The 21,499-nt window shown below is 65.2% G+C and overlaps 2 protein-coding genes across 2 annotated transcripts; both read left to right on the forward strand.

Moving 5' to 3' along the window:
- The first annotated feature begins 115 nt into the window (after positions 1 to 115).
- Positions 116 to 10,507, forward strand: HAGH (hydroxyacylglutathione hydrolase). Its single transcript, XM_054180263.1, has 9 exons — positions 116 to 220; positions 5,123 to 5,304; positions 5,738 to 5,802; positions 6,663 to 6,780; positions 7,721 to 7,829; positions 8,440 to 8,543; positions 8,974 to 9,075; positions 9,796 to 9,875; positions 10,237 to 10,507. The coding sequence occupies exons 1-9, from the start codon at positions 148 to 150 to the stop codon at positions 10,334 to 10,336; spliced, it is 933 nt and encodes a 310-aa protein (XP_054036238.1). The 5' UTR covers positions 116 to 147; the 3' UTR covers positions 10,337 to 10,507.
- A 2,638-nt stretch (positions 10,508 to 13,145) lies between these two features.
- On the forward strand, positions 13,146 to 17,509 carry LOC104297373 (hydroxyacylglutathione hydrolase-like protein). The gene is made up of 8 exons (XM_054161295.1): positions 13,146 to 13,320; positions 14,491 to 14,555; positions 14,642 to 14,759; positions 15,552 to 15,660; positions 15,798 to 15,901; positions 16,045 to 16,146; positions 16,232 to 16,311; positions 17,292 to 17,509. Exons 1-8 carry the CDS (start codon positions 13,216 to 13,218, stop codon positions 17,455 to 17,457), a joined length of 849 nt encoding a protein of 282 aa, XP_054017270.1. The 5' UTR covers positions 13,146 to 13,215; the 3' UTR covers positions 17,458 to 17,509.
- The last annotated feature ends 3,990 nt before the right edge of the window (positions 17,510 to 21,499 follow it).

The raw sequence follows: 21,499 nt of genomic DNA on the forward strand, positions 1-21,499 counted from the left end.
GGCGCGGGGCTCGGCACCGCCCGCGCCGCACGCCGGGGCCGGGCCGGGGCCGGGGCCGCCTCCCGGGGCAGGGAGCAAAGGTAAGCGGGGCCGGGCGCGGGGCTCCGGGCGGGGCCGGGCGCGGCGCTCCGGGCCGGGCGCGGCACCATGCGCGGCGGGGGCTGGCGGCGCCTCGGCACCGCCCTGCTGGCCCTGGGAGCTGGGGCCTGGTTCCGAGCCGGTACGGGGGCGGCGGCAGGCGCCGGGACGTGCCCGGGGCAGGGCCCCGCGGGCCGGGCAGCGCCTCGGGCGGGGGGCGGGGGGCGGGGGAGCCCCGGAGCGGCGGCGCCGGGCGCTGCGCAGGGACCGCACGGCAGCCAGCACCGGGCCGAGGGCTTGCGGTGCCCTCTGCGCACCGGCACCGGAGCCGCAGTGCGTTCCTGCAGCTGGCACCGGGGAGCGGGCATGCTGTGCCCGCCGTGCAGCTGGCACCGGGGAGCGGGCTTGCAATGCCCCTGAGCAGCTGGCACTGGGGACAGGGCCTGCCATGCCCCCGAGCAGCTGGCACCGGGGACAGGGCCTGCGATGCCCCTGAGCAGCTGGCACCGGGGACAGGGCCTGCGATGCCCCTGAGCAGCTGGCACCAGGGACTGGGCCTGTGATGCCCCTGAGCAGCTGGCACCGGGGACTGGGCCTGCGATGCCCCCCGCGCAGCTGGCACCGGGGACTGGGCCTGCGATGCCCCCTGAGCAGCTGGCACCAGGGACAGGGCCTGCGATGCCCCCTGAGCAGCTGGGCCCCGTGGGGGGCTGGGGGTTGCAGGCCCCTGGGGCTGGCAGCTCGAGTCTGACGCTGGTTTCATTCTCTCCTGGTTCCCTGGCACAGGGTGTGCCCAGGTTTGGAGCTGACTCACAGCCCCAAGTAGGTCAGGGCCTGCTCAGCTGCAGGCTGTCTGTGGCACTGTGCAGCCATCACCCCTCCGAGAGGCTCCTGTGGCGCTGGGGCAGTGCTGGGGCAGTGCTGGGGCGGCGCTGGGGCAGCGCTGGGGCGGCGCTGGAGCAGTGCTGGGGCGGCGCTGGGGCAGTGCTGGGGCGGCGCTGGGGCAGTGCTGGGGCAGCGCTGGGGCAGCGCTGGGGCGGCGCTGGAGCAGTGCTGGGGCGGCGCTGGGGCTGTGCTGGGGCGGCGCTGGGGCGGCGCTGGGGCAGCGCTGGGGCGGCGCTGGGGCGGCGCTGGAGCAGTGCTGGGGCGGCGCTGGGGCAGTGCTGGGGCGGCGCTGGGGCGGCGCTGGGGCAGTGCTGGGGCGGCGCTGGGGCAGTGCTGGGGCGGCGCTGGGGCGGCGCTGGGGCGGCGCTGGGGCAGTGCTGGGGCGGTGCTGGGGCAGCGCTGGGGCGGTGCTGGGGCGGCGCTGGGGCAGTGCTGGGGCAGTGCTGGGGCGGCGCTGGGGCAGCGCTGGGGCAGTGCTGGAGCAGTGCTGGGGCGGCGCTGGAGCAGTGCTGGGGCGGCGCTGGGGCGGTGCTGGAGCAGTGCTGGAGCAGTGCTGGAGCAGTGCTGGGGCGGCGCTGGGGCGGTGCTGGGGCGGCGCTGGGGCAGCGCTGGGGCAGTGCTGGGGCGGTGCTGGGGCGGCGCTGGGGCGGTGCTGGGGCGGCGCTGGGGCGGCGCTGGGGCAGTGCTGGGGCGGCGCTGGGGCGGTGCTGGGGCAGCGCTGGAGCAGTGCTGGGGCGGCGCTGGGGCGGTGCTGGGGCGGCGCTGGGGCGGCGCTGGGGCAGTGCTGGGGCAGCGCTGGGGCGGTGCTGGGGCAGCGCTGGAGCAGTGCTGGGGCGGCGCTGGGGCGGCGCTGGGGCGGTGCTGGGGCGGCGCTGGGGCAGTGCTGGGGCGGCGCTGGGGCGGCGCTGGGGCAGTGCTGGGGCGGCGCTGGAGCAGTGCTGGGGCGGCGCTGGGGCGGCGCTGGGGCAGTGCTGGGGCAGCGCTGGAAGGAGGCCTTGGGGCACAGAGGCTGCATTTAAACTGAACTTGTGGCTGCTAGGCTCTGCTGGCAGTGCAGGCACAAAAGCCAAGACCAAAACTGTCCAAGCTCTGCATTTGCATTCAGGGCCTGAATTCTGACAGCATCTTGAGCTGGAGGTTGGGCTTTAGCTTCGCAGCATCTTGGGCTGGAGGTTGGGCTTTAGCTTCGCAGCATCTTGAGCTGGAGGTTGGGCTTTAGCTTCACAGCATCTTGGGCTGGAGGTTGGGCTTTAGCTTTGCAGCATCTTGGGCTGGAGGTTGGGCTTTAGCTTCACAGCATCTTGGGCTGGAGGTTGGGCTTTAGCTTCACAGCATCTTGGGCTGGAGGTTGGGCTTTAGCTTCGCAGCATCTTGGGCTGGAGGTTGGGCTTTAGCTTTGCAGCATCTTGGGCTGGAGGTTGGGCTTTAGCTTCGCAGCATCTTGGGCTGGAGGTTGGGCTTTAGCTTTGCAGCATCTTGGACTGGAGGTTGGGCTTTAGCTTTGCAGCATCTTGGACTGGAGGTTGGGCTTTAGCTTTGCAGCATCTTGAGCTGGAGGTTGGGCTTTAGCTTTGCAGCATCTTGGACTGGAGGTTGGGCTTTAGCTTTGCAGCATCTTGAGCTGGAGGTTGGGCTTTAGCTTCGCAGCATCTTGGGCTGGAGGTTGGGCTTTAGCTTTGCAGCATCTTGGGCTGGAGGTTGGGCTTTAGCTTCACAGCATCTCAGGGAAGCTTTGCTAGAGGCCCCTTGCAGCACTTGGCTGTGAAGGTGAGAAGCCTTTGAGGTTCACTGCCAGGCTTGCAGCCCTACCCCGCTGCTGTCTGGGGAGCACATCAGAGCCAGCAGGCAGCAGCTCCTGAGATCCCTGCAGATGTTCAGGGTCAGACTTGATGTGGCTCTGGTCAGCCTGATTTAGTTGGAGGTGTCCCTGCTGACTGCAGGATGTTGGACAAGCTGAGCTTTGAGGATCCCTTCCAACCTGATGCAGTCTGTGACTGAATCCCCAGGCTGCAGGGTGGGTGCATGCCCTGCCCACGCTGGCTGTAAGCCTCTGCCAGCCTGTGCCACTCTGGCAGCTTGACTCAGGACTATCTCAGTTGGGAAAGAGCTCTAAGATCAAGTCCAACCATGACACTGAGTGGGACTTGCCCTAGCCTGGGAGACCAACTCCTTGGTGCTGTGTGAAGGCACAGACTTGCTGGGTCTCCAGAAAACTCTCTGCATGTGCTGTGTTCTCCCCCAGGCATGGCAGGGATGTTCCCCTGGCTGCTGCCTTCGAGGGGCAGCCACAGCTGAAATGGGCAATTTCCACCCTGTGTGAACTGGAGCAAAGCAGAGCGCTGTGGAGAGCCTGTCTGGAGCAGCCCTTTGCTGAGGGACCCTGCCTGGGATCACGCAGGGTGCTGCTCCCCTCACACACATCTGTGCTGATCTGATGACACAAACCCTTCCCTCTTGGCAGCTCCTCCTGCGCCAGCCTCCCGTCCCAGAGAGCTGAGGCCTGTGGGGCTCTGCTCCCCCCAGTGCTGCCTGCTCCAGCAGGGACTTGTTACACAGCTGAGTGGCCGTGGGGGCCCTGGGCATGGATCCTGGAGCAGAGCTCTGCGTGTTAGAGCAGTCCTGAAAGGCTCTGCTGGTGGTGGGCTAGGGGCAGAGGTTGCCTGTGGCCTGGGGAGCTTCCTGCAGCAGGAGTGGGGTTGAGAACATCCTTCTGCCCAGAGTGTGGCTGGCTGGCTGGGCAGGCAGCTGGAATGATGTGGGAGTTCAGGAGGAGCTTCTTAGCCCTGGCTGTTTCCTTGGTCCTGTCCTGAAGCCACACTTCAGAGGACATTTCCTTCTGTGGTGCAGCTTGCTTGTGTGTGTTGCCAGAGCTGCGAGTTCATCATGCAGAGGGCTGCAGGGAGCCTGGCCAGGGCCAGAAGTGGTTGATAAGGAGCAAGCATTTGCAGCTTGTCAGTAATTCCTTTGCCTTCAAGTTAAGGTTGTCTTTTATTTTGCTTGGGGGCTTGGTTTTTCCTGCTCCAGTTACCATCCACCCTGCTGTGCCTTGGGGCTTTCCCTGCAGCACAGTGCTCCCTTCTGCTGCCCTCTCCCCTCCTCAGCTCCTTCATGAGCAAGTGAGGTGCTGGAGGTGGAAGGGGAAGAAGTGCTGGGTGGGACAGTTGTAGCAGAGAGGCTTTACAGCTGCATGCCCCTGGGGTCTGGGCACTGCCTGTTGATGTGTGGAGCTGCAGGCAGGCTGCCAGGGCTGGCTGCAGTCAAGCTGTGAGGCCTCTGCTTTCTGGAGCAGGCTCTTATCAGGGGCAGGCAAGTGTTTTGGGAGATAGGGGCAGGCTGATTAGGAGCGTGGTGACCTCTCCCTTGGGCTGTGCTGGAGGTGACTAAGCACCGAGGGCTGGAGCTTCAGGGACAGAGTCAGTGCTGCAAAGTGAAAGAGTGGCTGAGCTGGCACAGCTTAGAGCAAGGCAGTCACCACCCGTGGTGTGCCAGGGCCCTGGGGTGGAGCCCAGCTTATTTACAGCTGGAGTTAGATTTGCTTCTTGGATCTGATTAAACATTGACCCCAAAGCAAACAGGGAGGCTCTGCTGGGGCACCAAGGTGGCCTCTGAGCAGGAAACCTGCTGCTGGTGTGTGCCTGGTGCCTGGCCAGCTGGGGAGCTGAGCCTGTCTTCTGCCCAGGCAGCATGTCCCCAAGTCACCAAGCAGGCAGCAGGGCTGTGGCAGGGCTGTGGCAGGGCTGGGGCAGGGCTGGGGCAGGGCTGCAGCAGGGCTGCATTGCTGTAGTTCTCTTTGCTGCTGTTGTTCTTTATCCCCTTCAAAAGTGGCCTTTGGTGCTTGTTGTTGCAAAGTCACTGTCCCAGGCTGACCTTTGTCCAGCTGTTCCCTTTCTGCTCTGCTTTCCTGCCCTGGAAGTCCTCTCTCCAGCCAGGGTACAGCGCTTGCCCTGCCCCAGCACGCCTCTGTGAGCTGCGCCCTGACGCCAGGAGCCTCCCACACCGTGGGGCAGGTGCCGCAGCCGCTGAGGCTTTGTCCTGCCCTGGCCTCTGCCTTCTTCCTCTGAAGGAAGGAGCCTGGGCTGCCCAGACCCTTGCCTCTCCGGGGCCGTGGGCCGAGGGCTGCCGTGCTCTGTCCCACTCCTTCCTCCTCGGGCTGCCCCAGGTCCTGGACAGCTCCGAGCGTTCTTCCTGCACACGGAGCACGAGCAGCGGAGGGCGCACACGGTGCTGCAAGCCGACATGAAGGTGGAGCTGCTGCCAGCCCTCACAGACAACTACATGTACCTGCTGATCGATGAGGAGAGCAGGGAGGCTGCCATCGTTGACCCTGTGCAGCCCCAGAAGGTACAGCTGTCTGCTGCCCCGGGAGCAGGGTGCTCGCTGCTGGGGCCTGGGCAGCTCTTTGCAGGTTGCCACAGCCACAGGAGAGTTACTCACAGCTGAGTGGGGTGTGGGGGAGCCAGCACACACAGGCTCCGTGCCTGTGGCCAAGCACAGGTAGGGCCAGGCCTTCACAGGCAGTCTGCTGCTGGGCTCAGGCAGCTGCTCCCTGCCTTTCAGTGCTTTTGGTTGTGCCCTTAGTTTGCTGTGGTGCAGGAAAGGAGATGGGGCTGAGGGCTGAGACCTCGCAGTCTGAGCTGTCACTGCAGTGCAGAAGGGGCTGAGCTGTCTGCAGCGCTGCTGGGGTGGCTTCCAAACCCCGGGGCAGTTGTGCCCAGGCTCCACCAGGCGCTGGCTGTGCTCTGAGCTGTGCTGCTGTTGTGCCCTGTGCCTGCAGGTGCTGGATGCAGTCAAGAAGCACGGTGTGAAGCTGACCACTGTCCTCACCACTCACCATCACTGGTAACTCTCTGCTGTAGTGGGACCCTCTGCACAGGCACCAGCAGGGGAGAGGTGTTGCTCTTCTGGACCAAGTTGGTCTTCTCTGAGCAGGAGCTTAAGTGTCAGAGCTCAGGAAGCTCTTACCAAGCAAGCCCTTGAACTGGTGTGACCAGATGGGTGTTTAGGCTACCAGCTCTGTCTGCCAGCACCTTGAGCCTTTGAAGCTCTGACATCTTCCAGGGGGCAGTGGAGCAGCTGTGGGAGAGGGCAGCTGTGAGGCATGGGAGGGAGCCCCTCGCTCTGAGGTGTCAGGGCATGCCTGGGAGGTGTGCTGCTCACGTGAGGACTTCACCTCTGTGCCAGATGAGCTCTGCCAGGGGGGTGAGGCTGAATGTTTTGCTGAACCTGGGTAACCTCAGGTCAGAGTGGAGCCACCTCTGTGGCTGCAGAGCCAGCTGTGAGCTGGCAGGACCAGCACCACGAGTGGCTGCTGAGCTGCTGGGAGTGTGCCTGCTCCACGCTGAGGTCTCTCCCCAGTTACCCCGTGCTCTTCCTGCCCCAGTTACTGGCTGTGAGCCCCTGAGGCTGGTGCTTCCCAGCCAGGTGAGAACTCTGACTGCCCTGGAGAAGTGAGAGTCATGGACTTATTTCAGGTGGGGAGGACCTTTCAGGTTGTCAAATCCAGCCATTACCTGCCTGGTGCTGAGCCACCTCCCTCAGCACCATGGCTCTGCACCTTCTGAACACCTCCAGGGGTGGGGATCCAAACAGCTCCCTTTGGCATGAGGACAGGAGAGCTGGCCAGAAGGGATCACCACTGCAGGATGAGTGATGACAAGCTTGTCTTCATGCCTGCCCCGAGCCATCTGTGTGCCCTGCAGGGACCACGCGGGAGGCAACGAGAAGCTGGCGAAGCTGGAGGCAGGGCTGCGGGTGTACGGAGGGGACAGCAGGGTGGGAGCACTGACACAGAAGGTGTCCCACCTCACCTCACTCAAGGTAAAGGCACTGAGCTGCAGGGCTGGCCCGAGTTAACACTGTGGTCACAGCTCTCAGCCTCTAACCTCTCTGGGACGTGGTGGTAGCTGAAGCAGAGCTTCCTGCGTCCCCAGCCCCGTGGCCCACAGCCCTCTGCTTGTCTTGGCTGCTGGTGCTTTGCTGGTGAGAACACTGGCAGGGCTCAGCTGTGGGGCCTGCTGGGTGTGCATGTGCTCTCTGACAGCTGCTGTAACTGGGGTGCTCAGCACCCATGTGTGAGAGGACAGGGCCTGTGCTCTGCTTGGAGCTTGGCTAGCACTGGACAGCTGCAAGTGGCGCTCTGAGCCAAGGCTGGATGCAGGGTGAGGAGGAGCTGGGGCTGTCCCAGAGCCCTAGCAGCAAGCCTTGCTGGATCCCAGCTGCTTGTGTACAGATGAGCTCTCAGAGGTGCAGCCTGCCTTGGGAGTCACTTGCTGGCCTTGCAGTGCACCTTTGGTGGGGGTGTTGTGGGGGCAGGGGAAGGTGTGCAAGTCAGGCCTGGGTGGGAAAACCTCCCCTGGGCCTCCTGAACGTGTTTCATCCTTCCCTTTTGGTGAGCCTCATCCTCTGCTTCCCTTCAGCTTCATTTGGATGCTGTTGTTTGGAGCTTTTTCCACGTGATTAAGTGTGCTTGGAGTTTCTGTGCTGCTCTGGATCTGTTCACTCTCTGCTGCCAGCCAGGCACTGAGTCACTCCTGGTGTAAATGAAAGACTCTGGCAGTTCTCTTTGTCACAACACCTGCTGGGAGGAAACAGCTCCCTTCCAAGCCCCTGCCATAAACCCTCTCCTGCTGGAGTCTCCCAGGAGCAGAGCTGATGTTTCCTGGCCAGCTGTGTGAGGCTTTGCCTGGGGGACCTGCAGGCTGAGCTGACACTGCAGGCGAAGAGCAGCCTCAGCTCCAGCCTTCTGCCTTCTTCCCAGGTGGGCTCCCTTCAGGTGAAATGCCTCAGCACACCGTGTCACACATCTGGGCACATCTGCTACTATGTGACTAAGCCAAACAGCTCTGAGCCACCTGCAGTGTTCACAGGTGAGGGCTCGGAGGCTGCGTCGCCAGGAGCTGAGCTCCCCTCGGCCTCTCTGCTCCTGCCTCTGCCTGTGCGTGGAGCAGGCAGAGAGCTGTGGCAGCTGGAGAAGCCCTCTGAGGTCACCCAGCCCAACAGCAACCCAGCAGCACCCAGCTGTTGGTCTATTACCTCAGGCCAAAACGTGGCTGACTCCAAACCCTGTTGGTGTTCCACGCTCTGTAACAAAGCTGAGAGGACCCTGAGGAAACAGGGGAGTGAGGGGGGGCTGCTGCTGCTCCTCTGGTAGGCAGCCTCTGCATCCTGATTTGGAGAGTAGGGGTCACCCTTCCCCAGGACTGCAGGCAGTCTCCCCAGGCTGTCTTCCCTCTGCTGGGCATTCTCCAGAGCTTGCAGCCACTGCTGCATGGAAGAAGGAACAGCTCGAGCAAGGGGGAGCAAAGCAGAGGGAACTCATCTTGGTGCATCCTCATAGCAAGGAGAAGGCTCCTTGACCACTCTAGAGAGGCCAAGAGGGGACAACAGTGGCAGGACTGAGGCCTCAGGGCCCTGTGCTCGTGCTTTGGGGTGAGGCCCCTGGCCTGCTCCTGACACCATGTCCATGTCTCCCTGCAGGGGACACCCTGTTTGTGGCTGGCTGTGGGAAGTTCTTCGAGGGGACCCCAGAGGAGATGTACAGAGCACTGATTGAGGTGCTGGGCAGCCTGGACCCCCGGACGGTATGGACCTGCCCTTGGTGTGGGCACCAGCCAGGCAGAGCCTGCCCTGCCCTGCTAGCAGCACTGCTCCTCCCAGAGAGCCTCTCTCAGGTGCTGAAGCAGTGGATCCCTGCCTCAGGAGTGACCTTTGCTGACTAGCTGGGGACGTCCCCAGGATGTTGGTGCTTTGTGGGCAGCCAGCAGCTGCTGCTGTTGGAACAGCAGCTGGTGAGGGGGTGCCTGAGCTCTTCCCCAGCCTTGCTGCTCAGCTGGCAGCTGGCACTGGCTGGTAGCTCCTGGCACCGCGCCTGGGCCTGTCTCCAGTGGAGCCTGTTGTGTGTTCTGGAGGGTGCTCTGCTGTGCCTGCTCTACCATAACACTGCTGGTGGTGCCTTGCTCTCCACCTCTGTCCCACCAGTTCCCTGGTGCCACTCCTCCCTTCTCTCCCCAGAGGGTTTACTGTGGCCATGAGTACACCATCAACAACCTCAAGTTTGCTCGGCACGTGGAGCCCCAGAACGCTGCTGTCCAGGAGAAGCTTGCTTGGGCCAAGGTAAGCTGCACCCTCCCTCCCCAGACTTGCTGCTTTCATGCAGGCACAGCCTCCCTCAAGAGGCAGAGGAGAGAAGACAATGCTGGGGAGACAGAGAGGCTGAGGAAAGAGAGTTGAGAGCCCCTTATGTAAGTTGTGCCTGCAGAGGAGCGCTGTGCTGGGGAGCAGTTTGCATGGGGCCCAGGGCAGATGCTTTGCTGTCGGGTGGAGGTGCAGCCCTGCTTCAGAGCTTGCTGGTGTACTAACAGGCTGATGTCCAAGCCTGTCAGGGAGGGTCAGCTCCATCCCAAGTGTCTCTGTGTGTTCCTCAGTGCTTGTCTGTCCAGCTCTGCCTGGCCCTGGCCTGAGGAGCAGCAGGGCCTCTTGTGACAGGACAGGTGGGGATGGTTTAAACTGATAGAGGGAGGCTCAAAGTGGAGAGAAGGAAGAGGCATTTTACACTGAGGGTGGTGAGACTCTGACCCAGGTTGCTCAGAGATGCCTCACCCCAGGGCAGGTTGTTTGGGGCTGTGAGCAACCTGCTGTGGCTGGGGATGTCCCTGCTGGCTGCAGGGGCTGGACTGGAGGAGCTTTAAAGGCCCTTTCCCACCCAGCCCAGTCTGGGATGCTGTGATCCTCAGGCAGTTGGATGCAGCAGCAGCCAGCCCTGCATGGTTAGTGTCCAGGATGTTCTGTGTTCACCAGAAGATGCCTCACTGAGCAGAGACCTCTCTGTCACAGGCCAAGTATGACAGTGGGGAGCCAACCATTCCCTCCACCATCGCAGAGGAGTTCACCTACAACCCCTTCATGAGAGTGAGGTACGGGGCAGGCCTGGCTGCGGCAGTGCTGCTGCCGGGAGGGGGAGGGATGTGGGAGATCTCCAAAGGCCCTCCTGCCTTGCACAGCCCTGGTTTGATGCTCTCAGTAGCCTCCTTCAAACACCCTCTCCATCCTGGCAGGAGCTTGCTGCGGTGCAGGGTGAGTCCCTGGCTCAGGAGGAGCTTTGCTGTGGTAGGATGTGGCAGATGGGCTCAGCAGAAGGTGCTGCGCCAGAAGCATTCCAGCCAAGGTTGCTGATGAGGCAGTGCCAGGGCCTTTGATCCTGAAGTGCCACATTGCCCCTGGGTGCAGGCTAAAGGTGGTGCAGCAGCAGCCCTGAGCTGTGTTCCCTTGCGGCAGGGAGAAGACGGTGCAGGAGCACGCGGGGGAGAGCGACCCCGTCCGGACCATGGGAGCCATCCGCAAGGAGAAGGACAACTTCCGAGTGCCCAAGGACTGAGCGCCCTGCCTGGCTCTCTCCTGCCCCGCAGCTCCCCGTAGGCTCCTCAGATGTCTCGGCAGCCCAACCTCCTGGCCTGGCCGAGGCAGTTCAGTCCTCCTTAGGTTTTGGTGTTCATGCAGGATAAATCCCAAAGCACTTTGCCCTCCTTGGGCTCCCCCCAGCATATTTGTGTTCATCCTCCTGCTGCTGGCTCCCCCGCTGGCAGTGCAGCTTCCCGCAGGGGTTGGGACGTGGCTCAGGGTCTGGGGTGGGGAAGGGGCTAGGGAGAAGCTCCTCTTGCTTTAGTGGGAGCCAGATGTGGAGGCAGGTGGTGGGGCTGGGCCTGGTGTGTTCCTGCAGCTGCCTCTCCAGCTGAGGCTTTGGCTTCTCCTGCTGCCCGAGTCTGTCCCTCCTGGCTCCGCTCACCGCGGTTCCCAGTGGCAGAGCCACGCTGCCAGCACCAGCTCAGGGCTGGCTCTGTGCAGTATGCAGGGTGGTCTGGCTCTGGGAACAGCGTGTGGGAGCTGCTCAGCTTTGCTCTCCTCTCCAGCTCGTGGGCTGCAGTGACTCCTCCAGGCAGCACTGCTGGCTTGGAGGCCACACTGCTGCTCGCCCCTCCTGCTCTTCGCTGCAGCCTGCCTGCATGGACCTGCTCCTTGCTCCTCGGGGTCACCTCTGTGCTGCTGGGACCGGTGTCACCCAGATGGAGAAGACATTTCTTTGCTGCTTCAGAACCCCAGGAAGAGCTTCCCTGCTGCCTCACTGCATGAGACCCCCAGCAGATGCCTCACTGCCCATAGCTGCTTGGTACCTTGCTGTCATGTGGCAAAGCAGCATTTCTTAGCTGCCCTGGTGAGCACTGGCAGGAGCTGGGCTGGCTCTGGGAGCCTCAGCTCGTGGGCCTGACCTACAGCAGGTGCTGGGGTTCACCCCCTGCCCTGCAGCCTGCTCCAGAGAGGCCACAGAGGTGACATGACCTATAGTGCAGAGTACACGAGGTTGGACTTGGTGATCTTAAAGGTCTCTGCTAACCAAACTGATTCTGTGGTGAGGGTGGCCACAGACTGACAGGCAGAGCAGGGCTCAGATCATTGCACTGGAGATCAGGAGCAGTCTCTCTGCTGCAGGAGTGGTCAGGCACTGGAACAGGCTGCCTGGGGGGGTGGAGGAGTCCCCATCCCTGGAGGTGTTGGAATGTGTGCACATGGCACTTTGGGCCATGGCTTGATGGCCATGGTGGTGTGGGGTTGATGCTTGGAGGTCTTTTCCAAGTGCAACAGTTTCTGGTTCTGGGTAAGCGGCACCAGGATGCAGCCTGGCAGCTCCTGAGTGCCCTGCTGGGGCTTTGCTGTGCCACCCCTGTGTGAGGGAGCAGGCTGTGGCTTGGCTCCAGGCCTTGACTGGCTTGGAGAAAGCGAATTTTCTGTAGCTTGGGAAGAAAGTGGTACCTGGACCCTTCCTGCCCCCTCTGCTTCAGTGCTGTGCTGCTTCCAGGGCGCTCGGCTCTCTGGCGAGGGAGCCGCAAGTGACACCAGCAGAGCCGGGGGGGTGGGGGGAGGGGGCTGTGTCTTACGAGATTCTTTGTCTCCTTAAAGATGTCTTTATCTCCTCATTTGCTTTGTGTGGTTATTCACTCCTGGTGACTGAGGGCAGCCAGCTGGAAGAGGCTGCCTGATCCTGGGAAGGAGTGGGTGGCAGTTGGGGTCCCTCTGGGGCTCTGCTCAAGTTCTCTTTGAAGAGGATCAGAGGCTGTCCAGTGCTTGACTCCTCCTGGCAGCTCTCTTTGCCCTTCACAAGTGGCACTTAGGGGACTGTGGGCAGCCCTGAAATGAAGCTGGGAAGGGAGCTGTGGCATTCCCACACCTTTGGTGCTTTGGGGGCTTGCATGGTTTGGGAGCTGTCCCTGGAGTTCTGCCCCTCCCAGCATCTCCCTCCCAGGGCCAGGACTTGTCTGTGCCATCTTGTGTCACCAAACGGAGTGTCACTTCAGGAGTGAGCCCCCCCTGCAGTGCTGGGGCAGCTCTGGAGTCCTCAGCACAGACAGGAACCTGTTGGAGCAGGGCCAGAGGAGGCTGCAGCAGAGCTGGCAGGGCTGGAAGCCCTCTGAGGCCAGGCTGAGAGAGTTGAGGTTGTGCAGCCTGGGGAAGGCTCCAGGAGACCTTCTGGTGGCCTTGCAGTGCTTAAGGGGGCAAGAAGAAAGCTGGGGACAGGCTTTTGAGCAGGGCCTGTGGTGACAGGAGCTGGGGGGGTGGCTTGAGGTGAAAGAGGGAGATTGGAGAGAAGAAATGTTTGACATTGAGGGTGGTGAGCCCCTGACCCCTGGTGCCCAGAGAGGTAGGTGGGAGCTGCCCCATCCCTGGCACCACCCCAGGCCAGGTTGGTTGGGGCTGTGAGCAGCCTGCTGAGGTTGGGGCTGTCCCTGCTGGCTGCAGGGGGCTGCGCTGGAGGAGCTTCCAAGCTCCCTTCCCACCCGAGCCAGCCTGGGAGCTGTCCCCTGCCTCCGGCCCCCGCAGCGCCGCAGCCGCTGCTCCCTCTGCCTGCAGCCGCGGGGCCGGGCGGCAGCGGTGCGTGGGGCGCAGGCCGAGCCCCCCAGCCCCGCCGCGGGGCCCTGCGGGCTCTCCGCCCGCCCCACGCAGCGTGACCCGCCCGCGCTGCACCGACGGGGGCGGGACGCGACCGCCCGCTGCGGGGAGGGGCCGCGCCGGGGCCGCCCGCAGGTAGCGAGCGCCGCGTCGCGCGTGGGCTCCGCCGAGGGTCCCGCTGCCGGGGGGGACACCCGGGGGGACACCGCACGCCTCCCTGTGTCCTGCGTGCGCCTCCGCACAGCGCTTTGCTGAGGCGGGGCTGCACCTCCTCCCACCCCCACTCGTGTCCGTGTGCAGCGCCGGCGGAGGACCATGAAGGTGAAGGTGATTTCTGTCCTGGAGGACAACTACATGTACCTGGTCATCGAGGAGAGCACCCGGGATGCCATCGCGGTGGACGCTGCTGTCCCCAAAAGGGTGAGCGACGTTTTGTCCCCTCCCCCGGTGGTCACAGCCCCCCCACGTCCCCAGTGGGCTGCAGGCGCCCACTCAGGGCAGCGCCCGCGGGGGTGGCCCCGCGCTGGGCTAGCCTGTGGGGGCTTGGCGTGCAGGGGGTGGGTCCGCGGGGGCGTGGAGCACCCCGCCAGGGGGTGACCGCCGTGCAAGACCCTCGCCCTCACCCTGGATCGTGGGGGGATTTCCTGGTCACCTCCCAGCCCTCCCTGTGCCGCAGCTGAGAGCTGTGCAGACCCCAGCCCGGGGCTGTGCCTCCCGCGGGGTGCCCCAACCTATGCCTGTGCCACTGGAGGCGGCCCCTGGCGTCAGCCCTCGCCACTCTGACGCCTGTGGTCCCCTCTGCCTGGCGACCCTCTTGTGCCACCCTCGCGGGTTGGTTTGTCCCCGGCTGGGACGGTTCCTGGGAGCGTCACTGGCAGCGGTCGGTGCTGCCACGGATCGGCAGTTGGCATTAAAGCCTCCTGGCAGCGCAGCCCCGGGGTTGGCAGCCCCGCCGGGCCCCTGGCTGTAGCCAGGATGAGTGGCACAGCCGCTGTCCCCCTGCCGCGCCGGTGCCCCCGTGCCCAGCCTGTGCCCTGTCCCTGTGCTAAAGCCCTGGCCGTAAAGCCACCGTCCCTGGGGAGGAGGCTGGGCACGGGCTGAGCCTTCATCCCACCCTCATCCTCCCATCTCAGAGGGCTGGGGAGGGACTGTTCAGGGACAGGACGAGGGGCAGTGGTTTGGAGCTGGAGCAGGGCAGGCTGAGGAGGGACACGAGGAGGAAGTTCTGCGCTGTGAGGCTGGTGAGACCCTGGCACAGGCTGCCCAGGGAGGTGGCTGAGGCTCCATGCCTGGAACCGTTGCAGGTCAGCCTGGATGTGTCCCTGCGCAGCCTGCTCCGGCTGGAGCTGTCCCTGCTGCCTGCGTGGGGCTGGACAGGATGATCCTGGGAGGTCCCTTCCCACCCGATGCCGTCTGAGTCTCTGTGCTTCGGCTCTGCTGGAGCCCTGCCTGCAGAGCGCTGCCCACAGGGCACATCCTGCCCCGGGAGGGGCACGGTGGGCACTGGCTGCTGCCAGCTGCGCTGTGGGGGCCGTGGCACCTGTGCCACCTCCCCTCTGTTCACTTCCCTCTGCTCTGGGTCCTTTCCAGCTGCTGGAAATCATCAGGAAGGAGGACGTGGTGCTCAGAGCCATCCTCACCACCCACCACCACTGGTAAGGGCCACCAGGGTGAGCTGGGCGCCCAGGGTGGCCATGCCCAGCGTGGAGCTGGGCATCCATTGCCTCCTCTGCCCGTGCAGGGACCACGCGAGGGGCAACGAGGAGCTGGCGAGGCTCTGCCCCGGGCTGCAGGTGTACGGCGCCGACGAGCGGATCGGGGCCCTCACGCACAGGGTGGCACACGGCCAGGAGCTGACGGTGCGTGGCTGGAGGGCCAGGCAGCGCCAGGGCAGCGCCAGGGCAGTGCCAGGGCAGCACGCAGGGACTTGGTCCCACACGGGGCAGCTGTGGCCGGCAGGGCGCTGGGCTGGTGCAGAGCAGAGCTGGGTGATGGAGCAGAGCCAGTGGGGTGGGTGCCTGGCTGGGGCTGTGCTTGGGCACCCTGAGCCGTGGGGAGGGTGCAGATGGGGCTGTGCTTGGGCACCCTGAGCCGTGGGGAGGGTGCAGATGGGGCTGTGCTTGGGCACCCTGAGCCGTGGGGAGGGTGCAGATGGGGCTGTGCTTGGCACCCTGAGCCGTGGGGAGGGTGCAGATGGGGCTGTGCTTGGGCACCCTGAGCCGTGGGGTGGGTGCCTGGCTGGGGCTGTGCTGGGCACCCTGAGCCGTGGGGTGGGTGCCTGGCTGGGGCTGTGCTTGGGCACCCTGAGCCGTGGGGTGGGTGCCTGGCTGGGGCTGTGCTGGGCACCCTGAGCCGTGGGGAGGGTGCAGATGGGGCTCTGGTTGTAGCTGTTGGCCGCAGCCCAGAAGGGTTTTAAAGGTCCCTCCGCCCGCGGTGTGTTCTGTGACCCCGCGGCGCTGTGGGTGCAGGGCTGGGATGGAGCACTGGGGTGGAGCAGAATCCTCATCCCATGCCCAGCCAATTCGGGACTGTGCTGGGGACCCAACCCTCTCCCGGGGCCGTGCTGCTGAGCGCCGCTGGAGCAGGGGACTGGGACCCCCCTCAGGCGCGGGCTGGGAGCCCAGCGAGGGCCTGACCCTCTCTGCCCGCAGTTTGGGGCCATCCGGGTGCGGTGCCTCTTCACCCCCTGCCACACCTCGGGCCACATGTGCTACTTCATGTGGGAGGAAGGCTGCCCGGACGCCCCGGCGCTCTTCTCAGGTACCAGCTGCCAGCGGCACCCCGCGGGCACCGGGGGCGTGCTGCCCCTCCCTGCCGCGCCTGGCGGAGCGAATCCGGTCCTGGGGCCTCCTGCCCCCGAGAGGGGGCCCAGGGGTGCCCGGTGCCTTTCCCCACAGGTGACACCCTGTTCGTGGGAGGCTGTGGGAAGTTCTTCGAGGGCACAGCTGAGCAGATGTACACCAACCTCACCCAGACCCTGGGGACGCTGCCAAAGGAGACGGTGAGTCGCCTGCCCCCCAGGGAAGGGACCCCAGAGTCAGCAGAGGTGCCCAGGCTGGCACCACTCGGGGGGGCAGCACCTATCCTGCTCAGGTGAGGCCCAGCACGTGTGTGGCGCTGAGTCCCTTCGTGGTGCTGTTGCAGAAGGTGTTCTGCGGCCACGAGTGCACCGTCCGGAACCTCAAGTTTGCCTTGAAAGTGGAACCTGAGAACGAAATGGTGAAGAAGAAGCTGGCCTGGGCCAAGGTAGGTGGCTGTGGCCCTGCTGGGGCGGGGGCAGAGGGGGTGCTGGGCATCAGCAGGGGCTTGGATGGCTCTGGTCCCTTGGCAGCAGCGGGACGAGGAGGACCTGCCCACGGTGCCCTCCACGCTGCAGGAGGAGTTCCTCTACAACCCCTTCCTGCGCGTCAGGTAAGCTCCTACCTCCCCCCGGCACCTCCTACCTCCCCCCGGCACCTCCTACCTCCCCCCGGCACCTCCTACCACCCCCCTGCACCTCCTCTCTCCCCCCTGCACCTCCTCTCTCCCCCCTGCACCTCCTACCTCCCCCCGGCACCTCCTACCACCCCCCGGCACCTCCTCTCTCCCCCCTGCACCTCCTACCTCCCCCCGGCACCTCCTCTCTCTCCCCGGCACCTCCTACCACCCCCCTGCACCTCCTCTCTCCCCCCTGCACCTCCTCTCTCCCCCCTGCACCTCCTCTCTCCCCCCGGCACCTCCTACCACCCCCCGGCACCTCCTCTCTCCCCCCTGCACCTCCTCTCTCCCCCCTGCACCTCCTACCTCCCCCCTGCACCTCCTCTCTCCCCCCGGCACCTCCTCTCCCCCCAGCATCTCCTGTCTCCCCCCTGCACCTCCTACCTCCCCCCTGCACCTCCTACCACCCCCCGGCACCTCCTCTCTCCCCCCTGCACCTCCTCTCTCCCCCCGGCACCTCCTACCACCCCCCGGCACCTCCTCTCTCCCCCCTGCACCTCCTACCTCCCCCCTGCACCTCCTACCACCCCCCGGCACCTCCTCTCTCCCCCCTGCACCTCCTCTCTCCCCCCTGCACCTCCTACCACCCCCCGGCACCTCCTACCTCCCCCCGGCACCTCCTCTCCCCCCAGCATCTCCTCTCTCCCCCCCAGCATCTCCCCCTGCTCCCTTGGCTTCCCTTGGCAGCGGAGAATCCAGGGCTGGGACTCCTGGCCGTGGTGCCCAGCCCTGCCCTGCCCTGCCCAACCTGGGGTACCCCCGGCCCCATGCCCCCCAGCACCCACCCCCCCCCCCCCCCCCCCCCCCCGAGATGTGGCTCCCTGCTTGTCCATCCCAGCACGTGCTGTGGTCCCAGCGGGGAGGGGGTCCCCATCCCACCCCCTTGGGCAGCAGCAGAGTCGATCTCCTGGCAGGGAGGAGGCCTTGCAGCAGTTCACCGGCAGGACAGACCCCGTGGAGGTGCTGAGGATCCTCCGCGCCGAGAAGGATAACTTCAAGAAGCCCAAGGAGCAGCCCCACCCCCAGGCCGTGCTGGCCTTCGACTGGGGACTTTTCAGCCCCTTCCTGGAGCAGAAGTGAAGCTCAGCCCTGGAGCAGGGGCTCCCAGTGCCCACCGTGGTGGGGGCTTCCTCCTGGCTACCCAGCTCTGCCTCCCTCCTGGAACCTGCCCCTGCCGGCTGCCCGCAGCGCCCTGCCGGCTGCCCTGCCGGCTGCCCGCGGCGCCCTGCCGGCTGCCCGCGGCGCCCTGCCGGCTGCCCGCGGCGCCCTGCCGGCTGCCCTGCCGGCTGCCCGCGGTGCCCTGCCGGCTGCCCGCGGCGCCCTGCCGGCTGCCCGCGGCGCCCTGCCGGCTGCCCTGCCGGCTGCCCGCGGTGCCCTGCCGGCTGCCCGCGGCGCCCTGCCGGCTGCCCGCGGCGCCCTGCCGGCTGCCCGCGGTGCCCTGCCGGCTGCCCTGCCGGCTGCCCGCGGCGCCCTGCCGGCTGCCCGCGGCCACGGCAGCTGTGCCGAGCGCCCAGGCCCCGGGGAGCAGAGCTTGGCAGCGCCCTCGGCCGGCAGCCAGGGCCCCCTGTGTCGCTGGGCTGCGGCTGCTGGTGGGCTGTGGAGAGAGGACGCTCGGGCTGGGGGTGCAGCAGCTGCTGCCCACCCTGCAGCCCCTGGGAGCCAGGGGAGGGGACGCTTGGTGACCATGGTGCTGTACCCCTTGGCTGTACTGGGAGATCCTCCTGGTCCTGCCTGCAGCTCTCCAGCTGTGCCTCAGCCCTTTGCAGGCCAAGGGGGTGTGGGGAGGGCACTGGTGCTCAGCAGCACCTACCTGACTCCTGAGCTGCCCTAGCAGCACCCCCGTGGCAGTGGGGGCTGGGTGGCTTTGCCCACCCCCAGCCTTGCCGGCTCACAGGAGTCATCCAACCCCCTGGACCATGCCAGGCACACTCAGGTGGAGCAGAGGCTGGAGATCCAGGTAGGACATTAGGAGGAAGTTCTTCACCATGGAGGTAGAATACTGGAGCAGGCTGAGGCCCTGTCTGTGCAGACAATCAGGATCAGGCCCTGGGCAGCCTGCTCTAGCTGGAGATGTCCCTGCTGACTGCATGGGGGGCACACAAGGTGACCTTGGAGGGTCCCTTCCAACCTGATGCAGTCTGTGAGTCTTGTGGCTGCCCCCTCCCTGGAGGTGCTGAAGGCCAGGCTGGATGAGGCTTCGAGCAGCCTGGGCTGGGGGGAGGGCTCCCTGCACAGGGCAGGGGTCCCTGCACAGGGCAGGGGTCCCTGCACAGGACAGGGGTCCCTGCACAGGGCAGGGTTGGATCTGGATGGCCTTTAAGGTCCCTTCCAACCCAAGCAGGAGACAAAAGGTAGAGCCCCAGCTGCTGATCTACAGCTGGTATAGCCTGAGGCCTCTGTGCATCCTGGCTGGCTCTGCATGCTCTCAGCAGAACCTCTGTGGTTCCTTTGCACCGATGGAGTTACAGCCTCAGCACTGGGCTGGCACCGGGCTGGCTCTCCCTGGCACTGGGCTGGCACCGGGCTGGCTCTCCCTGGCACCGGGCTGGCACCGGGCTGGCTCTCTCTGGCACTGGGCTGGCTCTCCCTGGCACTGGGCTGGCTCTCCCTGGCGCTGGGCTGGCTCTCCCTGGCGCTGGCCTGGCTCTCCCTGGCGCTGGGCTGGCTCTCCCTGGCGCTGGCCTGGCTCTCCCTGGCGCTGGCCTGGCTCTCCCTGGCGCTGGGCTGGCTCTCCCTGGCACTGGGCTGGCTCTCCCTGGCGCTGGGCTGGCTCTCCCTGGCACCAGGCTGGCTCTCCCTGGCGCTGGGCTGGCTCTCCCTGTCGCTGGGCTGGCTCTCCCTGGCACCGGGCTGCCTTTCCCTGGCGCCGGGCTGGCTCTCCCTGGCACTGGGCTGGCTCTCCCTGGCACTGGGCTGGCTCTCCCTGGCACTGGGCTCTCCTGCTGTAGGTTCATGCTGGAGCAGAGCACTCTGCTGTAGGAGCTGTGCATGGAACCAGGGGGCCATGAACCTTGCAGCTGGCTCCTGCGAGGCAGCAGAGGCAGGGGGAGATCCCTGCCTTGCCCACACTGCATTCAGCTCTTCATCAAGAGCTGGAAAATGTAAAGCTTTTCATTAAAGCCATCCCCAAATGCCCTGCACACTGCTGGCTTCCTGAGGGTGAGGAGTGGAGGTGGACTGGAGCAGGGCTCGGGCAGGGGCTGCCAGGAGGGCTGTTACCAGGGGCAGGGCAGGGGCTGCCAGCTTTGTGTCCCAGCAGCCCTGGGCTGGAGGCCACCAGGACTCCAAGGCCTTTCTCCCTGGAGCTGCTCTCCAGCAGGCCCAGGCCCAGTCCCTGCTGGTGCTGCTCCTCCCCTGATGCAGGACTCTGCACTTGTCCTGCTGACCTCCTCTGCAGCCCCAGGCCCAGTCCCTGCTGGTGCTGCTCCTCCCCTGATGCAGGACTCTGCACTTGTCCTGCTGACCTCCTCTGCAGCCCCAGGCCCAGTCCCTGCTGGTGCTGCTCCTCCCCTGATGCAGGACTCTGCACTTGTCCTGCTGACCTCTGCAGCCCCAGGCCCAGTCCCTGCTGGTGCTGCTCCTCCCCTGATGCAGGACTCTGCACTTGTCCTGCTGACCTCCTCTGCAGCCCCAGGCCCAGTCCCTGCTGGTGCTGCTCCTCCCCTGATGCAGGACTCTGCACTTGTCCTGCTGACCTCTGCAGCCCCAGGCCCAGTCCCTGCTGGTGCTGCTCCTTCCCTGATGCAGGACTCTGCACTTGTCCTGCTGACCTCTGCAGCCCCAGGCCCAGTCCCTGCTGGTGCTGCTCCTCCCCTGATGCAGGACTCTGCACTTGTCCTGCTGACCTCCTCTGCAGCCCCAGGCCCAGTCCCTGCTGGTGCTGCTCCTCCCCTGATGCAGGACTCTGCACTTGTCCTGCTGACCTCCTCTGCAGCCCCAGGCCCAGTCCCTGCTGGTGCTGCTCCTCCCCTGATGCAGCACTCTGCACTTGTCCTGCTGACCTCTGCAGCCTGCTCCTCCTGCCTGCCTCTGACCCAGAGGTGACTGCTGGGGGCTGCTCCTTGTGGTGATTACATCTCACAGCCTCCTTCCCTGCCCTCTGTGACCACCTTCCAGAGACTCCTCAGGCTTTGTCCTCTCTGGGCAGAAAGCTGCCCAGGAATCCTTCCTTGGAACACTGCAAGGAGTCCTTTCCCCTGTTTGGTGTGGCCCACCAGGAGCTGGCTGGGGCAGCTCTGCCACCCTCTCTGCTCTCTGTTCAGGGACACAGAGCTCTGACTGCCTGCAGCTGGAGCCAGATGCTGGAACTGAGGGAGCAAAGGCCTGGGTTTGCCTTCAGCATCCCCCCACAGCCCACTCCAGCACAGCAGCCCCAGGGGTGATGCTGCTCAGGTGATCCCTGCTGACCCCACAGAGAAACAGAAACCCAGAGGCCAAGGCCTGCTTCAACCCTTGGGAACTGAAAGGATGTCCTGAGGGGCAGCCAGAGAGCAGTGACTGCAGCCCTGGCACTGCAGCCGTGGCACTGCAGCCCTGGCACTGCAGCCCTGGCACTGCAGCCCTGGCACTGCAGCTGCTCCTCCAGCCCAAGCCCCTGCAGCCAGCAGGGGCAGCCCCAGCCAGGGCAGGCTGCTCACAGCCCCACACAACCTGAGCTGGGATGGTGCCAGCCATGGGGCAGCTCTCTGGCAGCCTGGGCCAGGCTCTCCCCACCCTCAGTGCCAAACATTTCTTCCTTCTCTCCAGTTCCAATCTGTCACTTTAAACCCTCAGCCCCTGTCCTGTCACAGCAGGTCCTGCTCAGAAGCCTGGCCCCAGCTTGCTTTGTGTATTGAAAGGCTCCTGGAGGTCTCCCAGGCTGCACAACCCCAACTCCCTCAGCCTGCCCTCACAGCAGAGGGCTCCCAGCCCTCCCAGCATCGCTGTGGCCTCCTCTGGCCCCACTCCTACAGGTCCCTGTCTGCTGTGCTGGGGGCTCAGAGCTGCCCCAGAACTGCAGGCTCAGCCCTCAGAGCCTGCTTGGTGCATTCCTGCTCCTGGGGACGTTTCAAGTCAGTGCTTGGGCTTTATTTACACCGCTTCCAAAGTCCTCCAGCTGTAGGTGTGACTCCTGCCTGCAGCC

This window comes from Dryobates pubescens, chromosome 4 (genome assembly GCF_014839835.1).
Source record: "Dryobates pubescens isolate bDryPub1 chromosome 4, bDryPub1.pri, whole genome shotgun sequence".
Taxonomy (NCBI): domain Eukaryota; kingdom Metazoa; phylum Chordata; class Aves; order Piciformes; family Picidae; genus Dryobates; species Dryobates pubescens.

Bases quoted from the DNA above. Each gene is read 5' to 3' on its own strand.
- HAGH (XM_054180263.1), top strand. From the start codon at position 148: ATGCGCGGCGGGGGCTGGCGGCGCCTCGGCACCGCCCTGCTGGCCCTG. The intron at 5,803-6,662 runs GTAACTCTCTGC...TGTGCCCTGCAG, and splicing joins CTCACCACTCACCATCACTG to GGACCACGCGGGAGGCAACG. The intron at 9,076-9,795 runs GTAAGCTGCACC...TCTCTGTCACAG, and splicing joins AGAAGCTTGCTTGGGCCAAG to GCCAAGTATGACAGTGGGGA.
- LOC104297373 (XM_054161295.1), top strand. From the start codon at position 13,216: ATGAAGGTGAAGGTGATTTCTGTCCTGGAGGACAACTACATGTACCTG. The intron at 15,902-16,044 runs GTGAGTCGCCTG...GTGCTGTTGCAG, and splicing joins GGACGCTGCCAAAGGAGACG to AAGGTGTTCTGCGGCCACGA. The intron at 16,147-16,231 runs GTAGGTGGCTGT...GTCCCTTGGCAG, and splicing joins AGAAGCTGGCCTGGGCCAAG to CAGCGGGACGAGGAGGACCT.